General features: G+C 34.2%; 1 protein-coding gene across 3 annotated transcripts in view; it reads left to right on the forward strand.

Moving 5' to 3' along the window:
• Positions 1-13,223, forward strand: part of LOC120627971 (synaptotagmin-7) — a 429,893-nt gene extending 416,670 nt beyond the window's left edge. For all 3 annotated transcript variants that reach the window (XM_039896112.1, XM_039896111.1, XM_039896113.1), the window contains 5 exons: positions 858-1,034; positions 3,598-3,678; positions 5,698-5,866; positions 10,733-10,945; positions 11,662-13,223. In XM_039896112.1, coding sequence (XP_039752046.1) covers positions 858-1,034; positions 3,598-3,678; positions 5,698-5,866; positions 10,733-10,945; positions 11,662-11,762 — 741 coding nt within the window. In that variant the 3' untranslated portion in view covers positions 11,763-13,223. The remainder of the gene's footprint in view (positions 1-857; positions 1,035-3,597; positions 3,679-5,697; positions 5,867-10,732; positions 10,946-11,661) is intronic.
• Positions 13,224-22,446: the final 9,223 nt, after the last annotated feature.

Consider the following 22,446-nt stretch of genomic DNA (forward strand, 5'->3'; position numbering starts at 1 on the left):
GGAAAGGTTTTTGTTTCCATGTTATCATTTACTTGGCTCAACCGCTTAAATAATCTTAATGAAAGTAGGCTTGCATCCTGAAGACAAGCATAGCATACTTTAAATAGCAATCGAGTACCGTTCTCGCAGTATTAAAAATTTAATAAAGTATAACACTTTGTTATCTGTACGCCTTAAACATAGCTTGCAAACTGAAGTCTACCATAGCATAATTTTAACCCATAAAAGTAATACAAAGGCAGATAGATACTCGTAAGCCATGAAACAAACATAATGTCGCGGGCAAAATCCAGTTTCTCATATTTCATTGGAAATCGTCGAAGTTTCTAAGTTTTGCAAACAATTTCATCGGCTTTTGCTGGTAAAGCTCTCAGGTACTTTTCTCAGACTTAATCTCGGACATAAGTTTAAATAACGTGTCAAATCCGTCGAGGTTAATATATAGTTGTTTATTTTCTTTATAATATAGTTGCTTGGAATTATTACAAATAAGAAAGGGGAACTCCGAATGTTAAATTCAAAAGTATTGATATTGAAAAATGTTAGGTGCTGAGTTTCTTGTCGGGTTCTTCTCGGTCGAATCTGCCTTTTGAATAGGTGCTATAACCACTAAAAAAGCCTAATTTTATATGCACCTTACAAATGACAATTGTAAAGTGCATAAAACAAATTGTTTAATTCTGAACATACCACCCTCATTGGAGCTACATAAAAGATCTTACCTATTGCTAGTGTCAATAGTATCCCTCTTCGAAAGTAGACCTTTCAAGAATAAATAAATTGTGAATTCATTGAATTCATAGTTCAGTAGTATAAATAATTTACAATAATTAATATTTGACTTTTATTGTTCTCAGGGCAAGGAACTTCCAGCAAAGGATCTAAGCGGGACATCGGACCCCTACGTCCGAGTGACTCTTCTACCAGACAAGAAGCATCGCCTGGAGACGAAAATAAAACGTCGCACCTTGAACCCTCGATGGAACGAGACGTTATACTTCGAGGGTTTCCCGATACAGAAATTGCAAAGTCGGGTATGTGCTTTAGAACTATGCGCTCCTGGTACACGTTTTGATTGAGCGAACGTTCAGCCCATTAGGCCATCATTGTATTGTCTGTCCCACAGCTGGGCACAGACTCTCTATCTCGTATAATTGAGAGTGTAAAACCATAGACTCAGTCATCATTATCAACACATTCAACTCCCTTGAGAACATCATAGACTACTCTCAGGCATGCAGGTTTCCTCACTATGTCTTCCTTCCCCATTACAGCAAGTGATATTTAATTAAAAACGCACATAGCTCCAAAAAGTAAGATGTGCGTGCCGAATCGTGCTCGATCGCCCCGGAAGAGAAGCGGAAGCTTTACCCACTAGACCTTCAGCGCTTTACAAAACAAGACAGAATGAGCTGCTCCAATTAACGACTCGGTTACCTCGTAACTGTTACCTTCTGAGATCCTAATAGGAAAACCCAAAATCTTCTTTTGATTTTTCCGTACTTACTACAAGTCAGGCTGAACCGTCACGCTCTGAGTTCAGCTCATATCTAGTGTACTCGAGATAAACCAACGCCGTACTGACGTTTGTTTACTTAAAAACTAACACTTTGACATCTAATAATGCTAATCGGTACACAATTCTCTTACTTCAACTAAACCGTCAGCTGGTCTGAAATTGTTTTTGTTTGAACGAGATTTATGTACAATAATTTTTGAAGGAAAATAATATTAGGATCGGTTTCAACATGAATAGAAAAGATTGGGCTTCAGATATATTTTTAACCGACCATAATTCGACGTGCATTTGTTAACGTTACAACCGTCTAACTACTACCTTATTTTAAGAAGGCTTTTTTGGAGTACAAATAATTGACAGACCTGTGGAAGCCACCGTCTATATTTTTTTTTTTTTAATATATAAACAAGTGCTTGACTGCAATCACACCTGATGATAAGTGATGATGCAGCCTAAGATGAAGCAGGCTTGCCTAGAAGATGCCTATTCACTCTTTATTTGAAGGTACCCAGATTATAGGTATCGGGGAAGCCGGAAGATGGGAGGGCATTCCAGGCCTTTGCGGTGCGGATCAGAAAGGAAGAAGCAAAACGCTTCGTACGTGTTGATGGTTTTTCAACAACGTAACAGTGCATATTCTTTCGGTGCCTCGCAGTTCGATGTTAGAAAGAAGATGGTTTAACCAAATCGAATAGCTCCTGAGCACACTCTCAGAAATGTATCTGGCAGAAAAAAAAAATAACTAGCAATACTTCGCAGAGCATGCAAGGAACACGTCCTGCAACGTGTTCTGAGGCGTGGGTATTAAGCCTCATGTGCCTGTAATTATACCAGAACCCACGCCCTTGAGACCGGAACACACCACAGCAATGCTGCTTAGCGGCAGAAATAAGCATGGTTTTAGTATTTCCCTTGAAGAGCTCTGTCAAAAAAAGCTCTATATAGAGTACTCGGCAATTATAAAAACCCCACTTAAAAAGCCGAGTAGACACATAACGAGTATTTTCGACGTTCATATACGAGTTTTTTTCTAAAAGTATAATTATTAAGAAATGTAATTGGCAGCAAACAGAAACAGTGTTGTAAAAAATATCGTTGATACGTGACATAAAACGAAATAAGGGTCCAAGAACATCCCCTGTGTTACACAAAATTGTACCACAAAGGATTTAAAGCTCTTTAGAAGCGTAATATAAGAAATCCTTTTGTTTTGCTACACACAATATGGCAGATCCTATTGTTCGCCGCACAACAGGGGCGTATTCTTACCACAAAATTAAGAAAATACAGAATCCTCATTCAGCCATTATTGCATGCAGTGTATTGTGTCCAAAAACAGAGGAGACACCTCCACCCGAGCACGTCTCACTTCACACAAGCGAATTGTTGTTAGCTCACAAACTTTTCCCATTTTCCTCATTTTATGGTAAACGCTTAGAACATTAGAGGTAAAATAATTACTGTCTACTGCTAAATTAACGAAGTTACTAACCGCCTGTTCGACAAACACTACTGAAGTGGAGTGGTTTTTATGCTTCAATATTACGGATTCCGTATGTTCTTAATTCAGGGATCCTTACGTTTTATTACGGGTAATGGCTTGTATATACAATGAGAGCTAATGTGCGAGTTGCCCCGATCAAGCAACTGCTTTTAAGGCTCGAAAAAACATGCCTGCAGCTGGCGCACTTGCGTAACAGCTTGTGCCGTTTCATCTCTATAAGCTAACTGGCATGCCGGTATCAGGCAATCAAGTAGATTGCACAACATAGTTCCTTCTTTTTTGTAATAACTGGCATGCCATGTGAGAGGGCTTGCGGAGAGATGCAAAACCAAGAGGAACTTTAACTTGCCAATGTACAGACAAAATGCCAGTTACTGTGCTAATTTTCATTATTAGTATAGATCAATGCATCAATCAAAAATACTTTATTGCACACAAGAACAAAACAGAAATAAAAAAATATAAGAGAATAAAAGTACAAGTCATTCAAATTTGTGTAACTAAGGCCTTATCACTTTTAGTGATTTCTTCCAGGCAACCAGACAAAACATAAATGTTAATATATCTATTCCAGGTACTACACCTCCACGTTTTTGACTACGATCGTTTCTCGAGAGATGACTCAATTGGTGAAGTGTTCCTCCCTCTATGTCAGGTAAAAGCTTACTGATGATTTCAGTTTAGGCAACGGCACGGTTTAGGCGTGATTTTTGACATCCCTACTAATATTCAAAATTCAAATTCAAAATTCAAAATTCATTTATTTCAAGTAGGCCTAATATAAGCACTTTTGAAACGTCAAGTCTGTCCGCTTGTAGTGATTCTACCACCGGTTCGGAAGGCAGATTCTACCGAGAAGAAGCCGGCAAGAAACTCAGCAGTTGCTCTTTTCCAACATCAACAATTTACATTTTGCATTTTAACATTCATTTTTCTATCTTGTGAGAGCTGAAAGCGGAGCCGGAAGCTTCCAAGCAACCTTGTCATTAAAAAAATCATCAATTGTATAGTAACCTCGCTGTAATAAGTGTGTTTTAACAAATTCTTTAAACTTGTGCATTGGCAGGTCCAAAATCACCTGCCATATTATAAATGTCAATGTATGTTTGTTTGTTACGCTTTCAAGCAAAAACTACTTAACTGATCCTCATGAAACTGTGTACACATATTATTCTTGGAAATGTTAGAAGTAATATAGGACACTTTTAAGACGACATTAAGCTCGGTTCCTTTGGGAGAGAGGATGAGTGTTTGACGATTTTACACCATAACTCCGACAAATTATAACCGATTTAAATAATTATTTTGTACTATACACATATATATATATATGTATATATAATATGTATTCAATTTTGCATAAACTGTGGTTGGAGATAGAGGACAGAACTTCTCAACAGACAGCAGCAAACCCCTCATTGAAGGCTTAGACAAAAAACAAAATCAAACGCAGACGAAGTCGTGGGCAACAGCTAGTACTTCTATAAATTCTTATTGCGATATAATTTCACGTCGATCATGTTCATAATAATTAATTAATCGACTTCAACTTTTATTATGTTACCTTAGTCTTTATAATTCTTAGTCTATTTTTTTGTAACTACCAAACCCATGGTTCTTGTTGAACAATATATAAAATATGATGTGAGAATGGCGGATAACTAATATCTGCAGCCATATTAGCTCAACTTTTGAATTGGTAATAATTAACCTCATACCTACACAGTTAATGTGGCATAACGTTGGAATAGAGTGTTTTTAACACTTTAATAATTGAAACTTAAAGCTGTAAGTTAAAGTCTTTTGTAAGTTCAATATTTATCCAATATAAATATTGTTGTAACTTCCAAACCATGGTTCTATTTTGAACAATATATAAAATTTGGAAAATCCAAAAGTGCACGACTCATAATGCTCATTTAATTATCAAATATTGAAACAAAAAAAAAAAAAAATTGAAACAGCTGTACTAGGAAAGTGATGCACAGGCGCCCCTGGTGGAATAAAATGTACATAATATCTATAGATATAGATATATCACCATCCATGTTAATTTTACATGGATATATATAGATATACAGTCTTGCAGTTTTCGTTTTTTATTAATTGCAATTAAACTACACTGAATTAATTAATCATTCGCATTCAATGACCTACAATCGTCGATTAGAATTTTTTTTTTTTAAATTAACTCAAATAATGGATTTTTTCACAAGTTAGAGTGTTTTCGAGTTTCACACATGACGGACAGGAAATTTTTTTGACCTATTTTGGTGTTTTTTTCCAATTCTATTGCAGTAAATCAATTTTTTAAAAGTATGGAATTAATCTCCATTAAATTATCTCGACAATAGTATGCAAAATATCTTGATTCCGTGAACTAACAAGGCTATAATAATAAAAATAGCCGCCGAAATGAGGCGAAAAAAATTTTTCGATCGTTAAGCACTCTCTGATGCTTCGCATCATGAGTCGTGCAAAACAGGATGTGAGACTGTCGGATAAGTGATATTTGCAGCCATATTAGCTCAACTTTTGAAGTGGTAATAATTAACCTCATACCTTCACAGTTCATGTGACATAACGTTGGCAAAGAGTGTTTTCACACTTTAACAATTTAAACTTAAAGCTGTAAGGTAGGTAGTTTAAGACAATTCAATAAAAACATTTACAGGTGGACTTAAGTGAGAAGCCATCTTTCTGGAAGGCGCTCAAGCCTCCAGCAAAGGACAAATGTGGCGAACTGCTGACGTCACTTTGTTACCACCCCAGCAACAGCGTGCTGACTCTAACTTTGCTCAAAGCGAGGAACCTCAAGGCGAAGGACATCAATGGGAAATCAGGTATTTGTTCTCATTGTACTTACTTACACGATACGTATGTTAAAATAAGTAAATCGAAGTGTTTACTAATTTCATCATCGTCATGTCAACCAATGGATGTCTACTGCTAGATACGAGTAGTACAATAAAAAAACTCAAATCGACATTTCAACTTTACAATATATAACAATACATATTAGAGACATTATTAATATATTTCATAATTACTATTTTACTGACACTTCTTTATTTTTGTATTAAGAAAATAATGCAACACTGATATTAAGTCCGTAAGCGTAACAATAGTCGCGTTTTAATAAAAATAGATAAAGTACTAATGAGACGTTCGGATTTTTTAAAACCTCCCAATATTAGTAAGAGTTACCAACAATGACACACTTAAACTCCCCGCTGCAAAGAATCCCACATATATACAGAATATTATAATAAGTTGATTAGATTCCCGTACCATATTCTGACCAAAAATAATTGACAGATTAATTAAAATTGATTAACTGATATTAACAGCTTTTTACAATTTGATTTCGTGTACTTCAATTCAAATTCGCCTATTTTCAAAGAATGATTCGTAAAATATATTGATTACGCTTTCCTTCTTTGTATAATGCCACATAATGAAATATACTGAAACTTGAAAAATGTTGGAATAATTTAAAATCCATAACTGACATGGTTTCTGCATACAAATCATAAGTAGTTGCTTTCTCTCAAACTAAAGAGTTTTCGAAAATTTATTGAGGAAAAAAATTAGCAACCAAATGACAGTACAATAGTAGATAACAGCTGATGACCGATTTGTGTAGTGGGCACCGACCCTGCTTTCTGAGTGGCTGTGGGTTCGATTCCCACAACTGGATAATGGGTGATGAACATGTTTTTCAGTGTCTGGTTGCTTATCTGTATTTTTTATTTATTTATTTTTTCTTACAATCATAAGTAGATAGGTATACATAGGTGACTTGATGTCCTGAGTTTGATTGGACATAACACAATCCTCTAATGTTATACAAAATTTTAAAATTTAATTGGGTGGGTGAACAAATACGCCGCCAGCAGGTCGGGGTACCGCATCTTATAATGCAATCCCACCGCCAGCTGACAAGCGGCACATAGGCATATACAGGTTGCTCCCAGAACACGATTTCAATATTCTTCCAATTTCTGGAAATACTTTTTGACAACATTTTTTATATTTTTTTCGGTGATTGAATCCCTAAGTGGTAATATTATTCATAAAATATTCATTAGTCATCTTAGTACCCATAACACAAGCTACGCTTACTAATTTGGTTACTTGAGCGAAGGTATAAGACCAGCAAGAGTATCGCTACAGTATCGCGGACATTTGCTATTTTATCGCTTCTGAATCGCTGCCATAAGTCACCCAGATCCACCTTCCTATATCCATCGCTCCCATGAGACATGGCTATCCATAGCTGAGCGCACTAAATCACGATTCCATCTGAAATGTAGCCAATTAACTGGGCCCCATTTCGCTACAGTATCATTAGACATTTTTCAAAATTAATGATCGTTGAGGGAAAAAGGAAAGGATTTAAATTCCGTTCGCAGATATAAAGTTTCAGCGACGACAGACTTGTTAATAAGTAGGAGCTGATTTATGATGCATTTTGAGTACTTGATTGTTAAGCGTACGAAACGAACAGATAAAAGAGGTGGTAATTTATGTTTTGTCAGATTAGAATAATTCGTTACATATAAAATCGACTCGATTGCACAAAAGCCTGCAAAAGTTATGATAAAATTATTAAAACTCTGAATAAAATAAAAAAAATAAAAGCCCCTGAATCTTAATATACAGATTCATTCAACTAGTCAAGCCTAGATCATTTGATATACTCGTATAATCATAGAAAGGTAAAGCGCAATTTTGTGGCGGCGGCCATCTCATGCCACAGTAACACACACACACACACACACACGCAAAAACGCACTCACATACACAAACGCGAGCGCGCAAAAACACACACACATACACACACACACACGCACACAAATGCATAGAGACACGTAAAACTTATGCCCGTCACTGAAACAGCAGCGATATATAAGTAATCACATTACATCTCTTACACCTACTCGTATAACAGTAACGTAATTTGATATACTCGTATAATCATAGAAAGGTAAAGCGCAATTTTGTGGCGGCGGCCATCTCATGCCACAGTAACACACACACACACACGCGCAAAAACGCACTCACATACACAAACGCGAGCGCGCAAAAACACACACACACACACGCACACAAATGCATAGAGACACGTAAAACTTATGACCGTCACTGAAACAGCAGCGATATATAAGTAATCACATTACATCTCTTACACCTACTCGTATAACAGTAACGTAATTTCGTTATTTTTTCTTATCGTACAAGAGTTTTGCGGGATTTTCTTCGCGTTTCTTTTTTATTTAATTTCGCATTGTCGTATTGTGTCTTCCAACCAAGTGCCACTCTCACTTAGACAAGTCTAACGACATTATTAAAATTCATCAATGATTTTGGTGGTAGACAATGCTAAAGAAATAACATTTTTCACAGTCCTACAATTTTATTCATGGTTATCACCAGCATATCAACCCATAACTGACCCACTACATGGTACATGATTTCTCCAACAATGAGAACACACACCTTTGAGAAAATTATAGAGAACTCTCAGGAATGCAAGTTTCCCCACGATGTTTTCCTTCACCGTTGAAGCAATTGATATTTTAATTGCTTAAAATGTACATTACATAGGAAAGTTTGAGGTGCTGGGATTCAAACTCGGGCCCCCCGATAATGAAACCGATGTCCTAACTACTGGATTATCACCAAAAATAATGGTGAAACCACCAAAATCACGAGAAAACAATAATGGTAAAACAATAATTTAATTGTTTTAGTATTATTGTTTTCTCGTGATTTTGAGTAATTCTCTCATTTTTCACTCTTGGAAGATCAAAGTTTCCCCGTAAGTGGCAACTCAACTGTCTCAAACGTAGCCGTAGCAATCTATACTTTAGTAAAACTGTATTATAACTATAACTCTCTAATATATTAGTGTATTATCCTTGTTTATAACGAACTACAAGCTACAAAAGGGCATTTAAAGCTGTATGTAAGTAGTTTGTTTTTCACACAGTTCATTTTCATTCATCGTTTCAAATGCAAGCTTATTCAAAACTAACAAATTGTTAAGTTTATTTTTAATTTACAGCTACAGTTACTCTAGAAAATTAATTAAATTAATTAATTGAGCCGTTTCTTATGACATTTAATCAAGCACAAAACTTTCTTCCGAAATTAAAAAACGTAATCTCGAGGTCAGTGATTAAGTGGAGTTCAAAAGAAGTACAGGATATAGATAAGCCAAAAGGTACTAATGGCCATAATCATTACGATTTTCATGACGGAATAAATAAAGCGGGATAAAACGGATGCTTTGCAAATGGGTTAAGATTGTACAATAGATCGGTACATAATATTATTTTCTACATATAATTTCTTCTGTGAGAAATTATAATAGGAACATAGATGGCACTTTTGATGCGTTAATTATATACAAAATATGTGCATAGCAGTGAGTAGTGATGGCGGTTACTATATTCGTAAACTTATAAATAAAGCTACTAGGGTTCCAAACGCGCCCTGGTCCAAGAAGCCCACAACAAACTTAGCCGGGTGTTCTTTTTGTTATCACCGTCTCATGTCATTTGAAAATATTTAAGAAGCAACCTGGTTAGAGAAATTGCTCGCGACCAAGCCTTTTTATTTTTTTAAACCATTTTAAAAGGTCCAGCATTTATAACAATTAGCGTTCGTAAATGCACACATGGACACACAAAGATTTTTTTAAGCAATTAAATGTATAGAATAATTTTATGTAAAGGTAAATAGCCCAGTTTTAGGATTTCGATCCCTGGAACGTACCTAAAACTTTTTTGAGTGATGTGAGTTTTTGATTAAAACAATTGAAATACAAATGAAATTTTATGCAGCCTAGTAAACTGCACTAGTATCTGCACCAGTAAACTGCTAGAGGCAGATCCCAAGAGACGCAATAAATACATATTACGACAATACAAAATTCGACATCTAGCCCTAAAGTAAGCCTAGCTTGTATTATGGGTAGTAAGACAACTGATAATAATTTATGAATATATAATATCTTATTATTGAATTAAACACCCAGACACTGAAAAACATTCATGTTCATTTCTCAAAGGTTTTCCAGTTGTAGGAATAGAATCCACGGCCATGAACTCAGAAACCTAATTTTTTTCCTACATTAAATGAAATTTATCCAAACAGGAGCGGCAGACCATATCCTAAATATAAACTTTGGGTACTAGCAAAAAGGTTGGCTGTCTTCTCAAACAATTCATTTTGTATGGCTATTACTTTGTACAATAAACTTCCGGACTGTCACAAAAATATAGGTACCACTAGTAAAATTCATGCAAGCAATTTTTGATTCAACAAAAAAAACTATCATAGTGTAAAAGAATACCTTAGTGACAGCAATATACCTACTTAGTTAACTTTTCTAACTGTATAACAACATTTGTAATTGCATTATTTGCCTAATTAATTTATAATGACATTATTCCTTATTTCTGATTATTGTATTTTTATTCTTTAAATTGTAATGTAATTTATATTTTATTTTTTATTTTTATAAACATTTGCACAGTCTGTGACAGTCGATTGTGAAGGGTCTGTTTAATGAAATGTGTACTTGTTATTATTATTATTATTATTAAAGCAGGGTCGCTGCCCACTACGCTAATCGGCCGTTGCCGATAAAGGATGACTTGAAAGAAGAATTATCTCAATTATTGTTATTTAATTTTCAGATCCATACGTAAAGGTGTGGCTTCAATTTGGCGACAAACGCATAGAGAAACGCAAGACAGCAGTGTTCAAATGCACCTTGAATCCAGTGTTCAATGACTCCTTCTCCTTCAACGTCCCCTGGGAGAAAATCCGGGAGTGCTCCCTGGACGTGCAGGTTATGGACTTCGACAATATTGGCAGGAACGAGCTCATTGGGAGAATACTCTTGGCTGGTAAGTAGAGATCTAATTAAATCAAATCAAATACATTTTACTTTACATAATATACAAAGCAATTAAAAAAACACAATTGAAAGAAAAAAAAGTAAAGGTACAATAGGCGGCCTTATTAAGAGCGATGTCTACCACGCAATCTACCAAATGACATGAAGTTAAGAACCTCTTCTTAAGTTTAGGTTAGGGTGTACACAAAATAATATTTAAATAAGAAACATAATTACAAAAATACGAGTAGATATATATATTAATAAATGAAATAAAATCCGGAAATAAATTAAATAAGGATCCGGAAAACCAATATGCCGTTGTTCAGTTATGTACTTAATCCTCAAAAGCATAATGTATTTATTTGTGCTCTAAACTTTAGTTTTAATTTAACCATCCATACCAAAATTTCAACGAAAGCAACGGATAATGGTGTTTGGTCATAGATAAGTTATGAACCGAAGATATCACTTTCCGGTTCATATAGACTAATTACTACTGTTATTCCAAAAAAATACATGTTTTTAAGTGACTAATTCACACAGTTCTGTTTTTAGAAAAATCTGACGCCTGAAATGCGGCTAGATTCAATTTTGTGTCACTAAAAAACTACTCTATAAATAAATGCAAAAATTTTATTTTTAATGTAATGCAGCAACTTAACTATTATAGAAGAGAAATGGCAATTAAGCCAAGTCAAACTTCTTTAAATTCTTGTATTACAGGTAAGAACGGCTCCGGAGCGACAGAAACGAAGCACTGGCAAGACATGATCACCAAACCACGGCAGACCATAGTCCAGTGGCACCGCCTCAAACCGGAGTAGATCCTCAACTTGGGCCAGTCAATGCATTCAATTGCACGATAGATAGGGATAACGTTATAGATAAGACAGAGATGGACATATGTGGCCATTTTGTTTATATCGATTTTTTAAAGCAGAAAATTAGCCATTGTGATCCGATTTTTTGAGCGAAAGATTTGAATCGAAATCGAAATATTTAAAAACAATGTCACGGTTGCCATGTTGAAAATCAATCTTCAGTGAAAACTCTTTTAGACTGCGTATTTATTTGCCTAGGGCCCGTGTACATAAAACTAAATTTTGCTTATAACAGATTCTCAAGTATGGGTAAATCTATGTTGAATACCAAACTAAAGAATCTGTTTTTAGCCATTTGTTGTATATTACAGGCCTGAGACATATCTGTCTCTGTTGACATGCATTAATTTAAATTCGGTGAGCTCACGCATCTTGCAGTAGATATTTTCTAATTAATTAAGTCCTCATTAATTAACGCGAGGGCATCTAAGGCTCTTAAAATCTTAGTTTATTGGTGCTATTGCTAAAATTGGCTTCAGCTGATTTTGCGATATCTTCGTAAATTTCAGATACTACTATAATACTGCAAGCCCGCAAATATAAATTTTGTTCCAAGTATTCCTAGAATGACTAAGAAATGTAAAAATATTTCTGCTGAACTAATATTACCTTTTTTAAACAAGAAACACTCTCATTTTTATAACGTCGACGACTTATACGCCGTGCTGAGTAAGAATGATAAAAGTGTTTTTTGGACCCAGGAAGTTTTCAGATCTGTCTTATCTATGACAATGTGAAGGGCCCTTAAACAAATTATTACAAAACGTCATAAGACTGAGCGGTTTGAAAAGAAATGACATAAATTGAATCTCTTCGTCGATATCACGGCTTAATAGATAGGCTTAAGTTCTTAGATTTATGTCTGTTTGTGCAGTCTCTGCTGCGCTGAAAAGATATGGCAATGATACCTACTAGAAAATTGCGGCAATAAATACTACGCCGAATTGGGCGTACTTCAGTCAGTATTTCATGTATTTATGTACTCTTAGTAATTTTCCTAAATGTGTACACAAAAAAGTTTTATTCATATGCGCAGATTGCTTTTTGGAAGATCTGATATATCGCGTAGAAAGATAGCTATTGTGTAAAAAAAAATTTTATTATTTTTTTTCAACGCACACATTTACCTGATTTTCGCGGATTATTGTGAAAAATTAACCTTACGAATGGGGGATATTCGGACAGTAACGTCAGTTTTTATCCAATAATATATCAGGTATCCCTTCAGCGGTACTACGCACAAATTAATAGGCGCGTTCAAGAATAAATTGTTCATTGGTATTGCGGTATCCATTTGGAACGTATCGGAGACCATCTATAAATAATTCATGCATGGTTAAGTTTCATAGTAGGGAGGATCAGTGTCACTCTAGAATTCCACAGAAAGGTTTTTCTAGAAGCTCTTTAGCTTAAAAAAAAAGTTACGAAATTAGACATCGTTCCTCTCATGATATTTCTTTTCGTTTGTAACTGGCTGATTAAATTATTCATAAAATAATTTTACCATGCAATTCAAAGAGGCCAAAACACAACAGAAGTTCAAAAACTAAATAAAATCTAATTTGAAAATCATTCGATAATAATTACAATTTAAATTCAACGGTTCTCAAAGTGTACTAATGCTATTGGCTAATTTACGTTTATAGTTTATGTTGCCTGTATAAAACGTAGGTTAATTATTTATAATAATAAAACACATTCACATCTGTATTATAAATACCACAAAGAAATTATAAATTAATAACGTGATTTTAAAAAGTCCGATCAATAGGGAAAGTAACTAATCAGTGGCCGGGGATATTTCAACCAGTGATCATAGAAATTCCTATGTCCGAAACTTTTCTTGTTTATTCTATATTCGTTTCGTACCTACCAAATCCCTACAAATATTATAAATGTCAATGTAAGTTTGTTTGTTACGCTTTCACGCAAAAACTACTTAACCGATCCTCATAAAACTTTGTACACATATTCTTGGAAGTGTTAGAAATAATATAGGATACTTTTTATCCCGACATTAAGCTCGGTTCCTTTGGGAGAGGGGATGAGTGTTTGACGATTTTACACCATAACTCAGACAAATTATAACCGATTTAAATAATTATTTTTGTACTATTTATAGGTTATAATATGTGTTTAATTTTGCCCAAACTGTGGTTGAAGATAGAGGACAGAACTCCTCAGTGGACAGCAGCAAACCGCTCATTTCAGGCTTAGCGATACTGAATACTTTAATTTTTTTAGATCATCATCTAAATTTAATGCAACAGCTAGAAAATGATGATGAGAGTTCTAAAAAGCCATTTATTATGCAATGATATCGATGTCTCTTAACTTTCATGGTCTGTGGCGCTCTTTCTAAATTAAGTACTTAACCTTTTTCAATTTGTACCTACTAGGTACACTGAACTTGAAAATTTATTGAATAATTTTTATAAATTATTTAATATTTGTTTTTCGACTAAGCGTTTGCAAAGTACATCATAGATTATAATTATTAACTTTTATTAGATATTTATTACTGTATTAATGTAATGCTTCTATTTAAAAAGTAATACTAATCATTCCAAAATAAAATTCATTCCAAAATAAAATTCTCCATTTAACATGAGAACCAAAACGATTCAACAATTTTGCGAATCGAAAACATTTCTTCAAATTTTAAATGTACCTTTTAAACCTTATCACCAATTATTATTATTTAATGACAATGCGATAGTTTTGATTTAGTATAAATAATAGTTTATCACAAATAAAAATATGTCGTTAGTCAGTATTTTTTTTTTTTTTAAATCGTCGATAAATAACAGTATTTCTCTATTATATTCAATGGACCTATATATTTTTTATATTAATCAAATTAAGTTAGATGTATACTTAATATTATAAAACATCTGAATGAGACTTTTTTAATTTAATAACTTAAAAATAACTCAAACGAATACCAATAACTGTTTTTCATTGGAATCAATTGACTTTTTTTTGTTTTATTTTTTATTTCAATTTTTCTTCTATTTTAAAACCATAGAGAGATAATTCTAATATACTGTGCTAAATGCTCTTTCTAAACTATATTTGACGTTAAATGTAAGAGTTGGAAAATTCGTCGTTAAGATTTTTAATAAGTGGTTAGATAATTAAATATTATTTATTATTAATAATGAAATAATTGTTAAATTATAGTAAAAATATTGATAAATGGTCGTTCGTATCGCACAAAAACGAGTAGATGATTTTTTTTAACCTATTTAACTCATTTACGTTAGATTTTTAGACGAATTGGTTTTCTTTTGAAAATATAATATCAATATTTATAAATGTTATTGTATTCTATATAAAACTTTAGTATTTGTAATGGAAATAATTTATGTTTGTTAAATACTACAATAAATTATATTAATAATAAAAAAAACTGCCAAAAATGCATTAATTTCAAATTTGGTGTTAAAAATACTTTGTTATTCCATTTAAGATCAACTTGGTAATAACAATTCACTGTCACTGAATGCGCGGCTTTTACTTGACATTAATTAAATTTATTCAAGTATTTATTTGGTAATTCTTTATTATGCACAGGAAAGCATAAAGCGCATATTTTTCAGAATCTAATATTATGTTAATAATAAATTAAAAAGGTAATTTTAATTCAAATTGTAGGTTTATGATTTTAAATATCATAATAATATGTACTTGTAATAAAATAGATTTTACGCTTGTTGTTATAATGTTATAAAGCTTACATTCCGTGATGTACTTAGACAAATTGATGTTGAAAATCCAGTTTCAATATTGTATACATTTATAAAGGTTTTATAGGAGAATGTAGAATATTTTATATGAACTGTGGACTATTTGTCAACATAAAATCAACAAATCAATCAATCAACAAATCGCCTATATGAAAAATAACTGTAAAAATACAGCCTTAAATGATCTCGTGAAACATTGCAAAAATTTACGTTGGTAAATAGTTCATAGCAAATACAAGTAGTTTGTTGTTATAGATTCTAGACTGGTCAATGTTTGTAACCTAGTTGCAAAACTAAAATAGAGAAATTGGATTTAGAAAACCCTCTACCCCTCGACCGAGCTTCAGAACCCGATTTTAGAAAAAAAAATGCCAACAGAGTTAAAATAGCTAGTAAAAACTATTATAGATACTTAGACATAGTGTCTGAGCCCTTATTGATTGCACCGACACTAGTTGAGATGATAACTTCTTGTAGAGTGTTATGATTAGCCGTGCTAGGAATTATAGGAGATTGAAAAATATAAAGGGGTCTATCGCAACTAACTAATTGCCCCGTGTATATCTATATACCTACAGCGCAGGCGATTTCGGAGATCGCACTAAATTTGAAGCATTTCCACCTGCGAGTACACTTGCGTATGTCTTGTTAGCATTTCTTGCTGTAACGTTACATATCCTCCATTAACTATTGCAAGTTACTGGTGCATGAGTCATATATCTACTATCTGCAGAAATTACTGACTACTAGAGCATTCTACTTGCGCGTGCTATTTATGATGCCTGTTGCATACGAGGCATAGCGTCGCGGCCGATTTCATGTTTGTGGACGGCAGTTTTGAAGCAAGCCTTTGCAAGCAGTGGTGTGCACTTCATACATGCAGAAGAGCATTGCCTACCCTAAAATGTTTGTAAAGGAGAAGGATTTTTCCATTTTATGCCATCTTACTTCTTTATGCATACCCTGGCCAAAACCCTTGTGCACGCCACTGCTTGCAAGCGAGCCATCCGCGTTAATATCTACCCGGACCCGGTGTTACCAAGTGTATAGGATATGTTAAGAATCAGTCTCAGATTTGCTACCTACGATGATGTGAAAGTTGACTACTATTTGTTTGAAATTGAAAGAGCGCCATCTACGTTACAATACTGGGTAACAGTATTGTCACTAGATGGCGCTCTTAGCCGTACGTGTAAGTACAAATCTCACACTAGGCACTAGATGTTCGGAGTGACAGTTTACGATTGGTCCTCATTGCAATGTTGTGAAAATAAAGTTTAATTTGCTATACTTACTCAGCGAAAAACAGGAGACTCTGTATGGTGTAATTTATAATTTCTTCAATCCTTATACTCCACACCAAATAAATCTTACATCTTCGGTATTGCCGAAGATCTGTTTGGTCTTTTTTGGACGTCTCCTGCTTTTTGAGGAGTATAGCAAATTAAGCTTAATTTTCATAATATATCATGGAATTCCGCAAAGTAACGCCTGCTTCTATCCAATATTCCTCATTGCATGTTTGAGCTCGTCTCACTATTTTCGGATCAGTTTTAATATAAATTAAATGGTACGTATAATTCTTGGAGGTCATTCAGCTGTAAAATCTACATTTTCCACCATTTCAAATATCGAAATCGCTCCAGGTACCTACCATTTATAATAAAGCTTTGAAAGTTTTATGACAAGTGTCGGTTGAGTCAATACCATATTAGTAATCGTGACAGTAACTTTGTTAATGTTAAAGAATCTAAAATTCTAGCGTATAAGGAAGGCTCAGGCATCGGTGTATAGATTCTGTGGTTAACTGTAATCTTTCATAGCTCTGTGCTGAAATCATATATTTTTTACTCCTGGATTTTTGGGCGCGAGTGTAATATAGAATGGGAGATTTGGTGGGCTTAAGGAGTGCTTATTTCATTATTTTTGCTATGCATTTTAATGGTGTTTTCTTTAACTACATGTGCGCAATCGCTTTAATAGTCTTAGGCGTGGGTATTGGATGCGTTGAGCGATTTATTGATTATTAGTACGTTCACTAAAGTAATTAATTTGTTTTTTCGTATGGCATTTTCTAAGAATAAGCGATTTAAGTTAAAGATTTTCTCGACAAATTAATAAGTTAAAGTCAATGTCGAGATTCTCCAACCATGTGTCAGTCCGAGCAGGGAAAGGTTAGGTGAACCCTGGTATTAATGGATGGAGCAGCGCGGGATTATGTGCTATAACGTCTGATCTTCTAAGTTCTACGCCACAACCACATGTAGCGGATGGTTTCCAACCCCACTTATGCAAAAGATAGTGGCAGCGTCCATGCCCTGTTCTTAGCCGTTTCAGTCGACACCACAGGTTACAAGGCAGATGAAAACCCTTGACTTTCATCGTGGGATCGAAGAAATCCGTTGTCGGTCCCCTGCATCTTTCCATTCTTCTCTCCAGCTATTTTGTAGGATAAATAAATGTACCCAATTTATAATTTTAAGAATAATTTTGCGTAGACTCCTGTCACACGCTATTTATATTTCATATACACAAGTTCGCGTTTGCCATTAAGCACTTATTGCGCCTTATGAGAATTATTAGCAATTACACTTATAATGCATGATATTAAGTTATTAACAAGAGGCGTAGCAAGGACTCGTACTTTTAGCGTCTAATCAAGTCAAGTCATGTCTTAAAATAATAATCCATTTTTGACCAGTAAGACCTAAATCTGTACTCCTTTGGCTACAGGCTTAGTGTCCAAGATCAATGATTTAGATAGCCATTGATTTAAAATGCACTCAACAATGCCAAACTATCTTACAATATGACAGCAATGTCACTTATGTTTTCAGTAAACTCTGAAGTATGACGACCTTCCTAGCGCTGTGGTTAGCGCTGTGGTTTTAAGCCGGAGGTTCCGGGTTCGATGCCCGCCAAGGGCAATTTGGGAATTTATAACTTCTCAAAGAAAGACGTACCGCTACCCGTAGCGTTACGATGTCGCGTAGAAACCGATTGGGGTTACTACAAGTTAGCCCGCTACCATCTTAAACAACATGATCCATCAGGTGAGATTGCCGACAAGGACTAACTTGTGGTGGAATAAAAAAACAATATAGTCCACTTTTCTTATTGATATTAAAACCATGCACAACGTTAATTTTATTTATACTCGTAGTGAGATGTGCCGTAATATGAATCGCTCAAACCGTTCAATACATCTTTGGTCGTATGTGTAAAAGTTTTTCCAATTCATTATTTGAAGCATATCTTCGGTAGGAAATTAAAAGTATATATAATATAATAAGTAAAATAAAAAAAGGTCAATATGAGAGGAATTATTCTATAAATGTATATAAGAAATAGGAATATTTTATTGAATCGTCGCGCAAAGTTTGAGAACCTTGAGCTATTTTCGTACTCGTAAAGTTTTTAACATTATTCAAACCATTGCATTCTTCCGTGTACTACCTCTACATTAATTTTGATTATAATATAACGCTCGAGTTGCTATTGCTGGGACAAAATTGACAGTTTGGTTGAGACCTTTTCCCATAAGGCCAAGCGCAGACGAACGATTTAAATCAGTTCATCAATTGTTATTGTCAACCGATTGTTGGTCCACTAGAGGGCACGGGTTTCCGACTGAGAAGGGTAAAGATCGTAGTCCATTAAACGCTGGCAAAGTGCGGATTGATGGTCTTTAAAAACATGATAGTGAAATCTAAGAAACTTAATTGGTTTTCCATTTATATCTATCTGGTTTCAATATTATATAGTAAGAATAATAATTTTCTACAGGCACAACATAATCGCGCATATCTTATTGGGTGTACTATTAAATATATAATAATATTCTCATCGGCATACCATCGACAGTGTATTACGATTACTTCAGCTAATCATACTTATGATTTACAGATTTCGTTAATATGACATGGCGAATAGATTTCTGTTTAACGTCGATAGCTTCATGCTATAGATTTGGCATGCGAAACCTTCCGTTCGGTATTGCTAAGTTAGTTTCAGCACAAAATGAAAAGAGGAAGAACGTATGTAAGGCAGAACTTCCTTACGACCTAGGTACTCAATATTGCCTACCCTAAAATGCGTTGCTATAGGGGGTAATATATTTATGGAACATTACTGCCAAACTGCACGGAAGGATACAGGTACGTTTTACTTTTAAATACTTAAAAATATAACAGATCAGTTTTAGTCCGTTTAGTCGGTCGTCTGCGCTAGTCCTTAAATATAATATAGATACATTCCTAAGCATTGTGATGTACAATATATCAACATATCAGTTTTTTACGTTTCAATATGCGCTATGTAGCGGCACAAACTAGAGAACATATTTTCATGAGAAATATTGAAAAAAGATTGCATATTTTTCTCGAAATAAATTTTAAGGCGTTAGATAACCATAATGTTCTATAATTTTGTTTGTTGACCATTAAGCATTCTGAATCAATGTTTTTAATTTGAAATTATATCATTATGACTAAACGTTCACAAATAACTGTTGATTTTTAAAAATGGCGAAGAACTGTCAGTTTTCGCGCGCTTTTACGGACAGCCGTTTTGAATGCTTGTTGATAAAATGACAGCTCAAATATATAACTTTGTAATCGCGATCGGTGTCTATTTTGTGCAATATTATAAATGTTATTATTAGGAGAATTGTGATTTTACCAATATAGTTGATTATTTTAACGTATAGTTAAAGATTAACGTTTTAAAATAATATATAATATCATATTATGACGTTAAGAGATCTGTGTTTAGATATAGAGAAAACAATGTTAAAAATGTATTTATAGACTGTTACCATAAAATTGGCTTGTCTATGGTTAATAATAATGTAGTTTGATGAAAAAAAATAGTTTCTGTCGTGTTACAATGAATAATCCACGATTTTTTTCCCAATTTATTTTTTATTTTATTTACATAATTAGCTGTATGTTTATATAATACGTATTTAAAGTGTTGAAAATTACTGTATTCTGTATTTATTATACTTGTGAGATTCATTATTCCCAAATAAAATATTGAGTTAATTTATTGCCTTTTTCTTTCATAAAATATATTATGTGCTAGTAGATTAAAAAATTAATAATAGTACTGTGTTATTTTCACAAATATAGATAATATTGCGAAGCAAAAAAATTGTGTCAAAGATCGGAGAGCTAGTTACAGCCCAAATACAATTTCAATAAACCGCGTTTGATATATGTAGGTACCTATGATCTGATCAAGTTCAAGCAGAACGGCAAAAACTCAAGCGATTTCTAAATCATAACCAATTCATCCGATTGACGTTCACTGCTGGACATAGGTATTTTGTAGGGAGTTCTAATCTATTCACAAATATCCAAAATCCCGGGCATCTTGTTTCCAACGGCTCCCAGCGGCTCGCTTGATGTCGTCTACGCTGCGTTTACGATGTCTACGGTGCGGTGCCATTCCAGCTCCTTAAAATCCCAACGTCCATCGGTTCTTTGAGCTATGTGGTCCGCTCATTACCACTTCAGCTTTGCGGTTACTCTAGTTCTACGGAGATCCGTAGAACTAGAGTAATATACTATCTTATTTGTTCATGTAGAGACACTTCTGGCATAGCTCTCTTCATCGCCCGCTGATTGACTCTGAGCCTTCTTATGAGTGCCATAGTAAGCGACCATGTTTGAAACGAGGTCAAGCAGTTTATTAAAATTAATTGGGCATTGAAAATACCATATAAAATAAAAATTGTAGGAATATCGGCACAGTCGGCTTGCGCTTGCTCGCGACTCAGAACGCTCATTTTGAATTGCGACCAGACAAATAGAGCCTGCGCGAGGATTCTTCGTTCGTCTGAAGAGACCCTTATGTAGTCGTTAAATATTATAAAAAAATACCATCAGGATTCAAACTTTATCGTTTGTTACTATACTAATAGTGACATACAGTAAAGTTAAAATCCTGATACTACTACTTATCTAAATTCAAAAAATTCAATATAATTATTTAATTAATTAATTTATAATTAACGTTAAACTATATTGCTTGTTACTATACTAATAGTAACAAACGATAAAGTTTGAATCCTGATACTACTACTTAACTAAATTCAAAATTCAAAAGTTACTATTACTACACTACTATTTATCTACTACTTACTGGGTACAACTAGAACTTTTTTTTTTATTCAACGGACTCTTTAATCTATTACAGCACTATGCCACGAGGTTCGTTGGAAAAGATTATAGTGGTACTGGATCAAATAGTTAGTGACCATGGTCTCTAAACTACAAATTTAAGAATATCGAAAAACAGGAACTTTTGTGACTAACTTTGCGGAACTTTGAAGCTTTAAACAAGACGGAGTTCGCCCGGGGAAGTACTACTTCCATGCTTATTTCTCCAGCGAAGAAGCATTTCAAAGTAATGTTCCAAGCTGAAGGTGTTAATGTAATTTGCTACAGTGAATTTATAAAGTGGGTAAATAATTGAACTGCTTTCAGTGCCGAGCAGGCCAAGAGGCGTAAATATGAAAACCTGGATAGCAGCTTCATTTTTGTGCCTTTTGAAGTAGAGACTTTGAGACCGTGGGGTCCAGGGGCAAGAGCCCTTTTCAAAGAATTATCGAAAAGGGTTATCGAGTCTACCGGTGATCCTAGAGCGGGCAGTTACCTTGGCCAAAGAATTAGTTTGGCCATCCAAAGGGGCAATGCTGCCAGCATCCTAGGAACTGTGCCTTGCTGCGTTGTTTTCGAGGACGTTTTAGATTTTATTTAGTTTTAAATAGTTTATTTTAGGTTATATTTCTATTTTAAAGAAACAATATTACTATAATAAAGTTTAATATTATTCATTAAACTTTTGATAACTATAAATTCATATAATGCCAG

Source organism: Pararge aegeria, chromosome 12 (genome assembly GCF_905163445.1).
Source record: "Pararge aegeria chromosome 12, ilParAegt1.1, whole genome shotgun sequence".
NCBI classification, from domain to species: Eukaryota; Metazoa; Arthropoda; class Insecta; order Lepidoptera; family Nymphalidae; genus Pararge; species Pararge aegeria.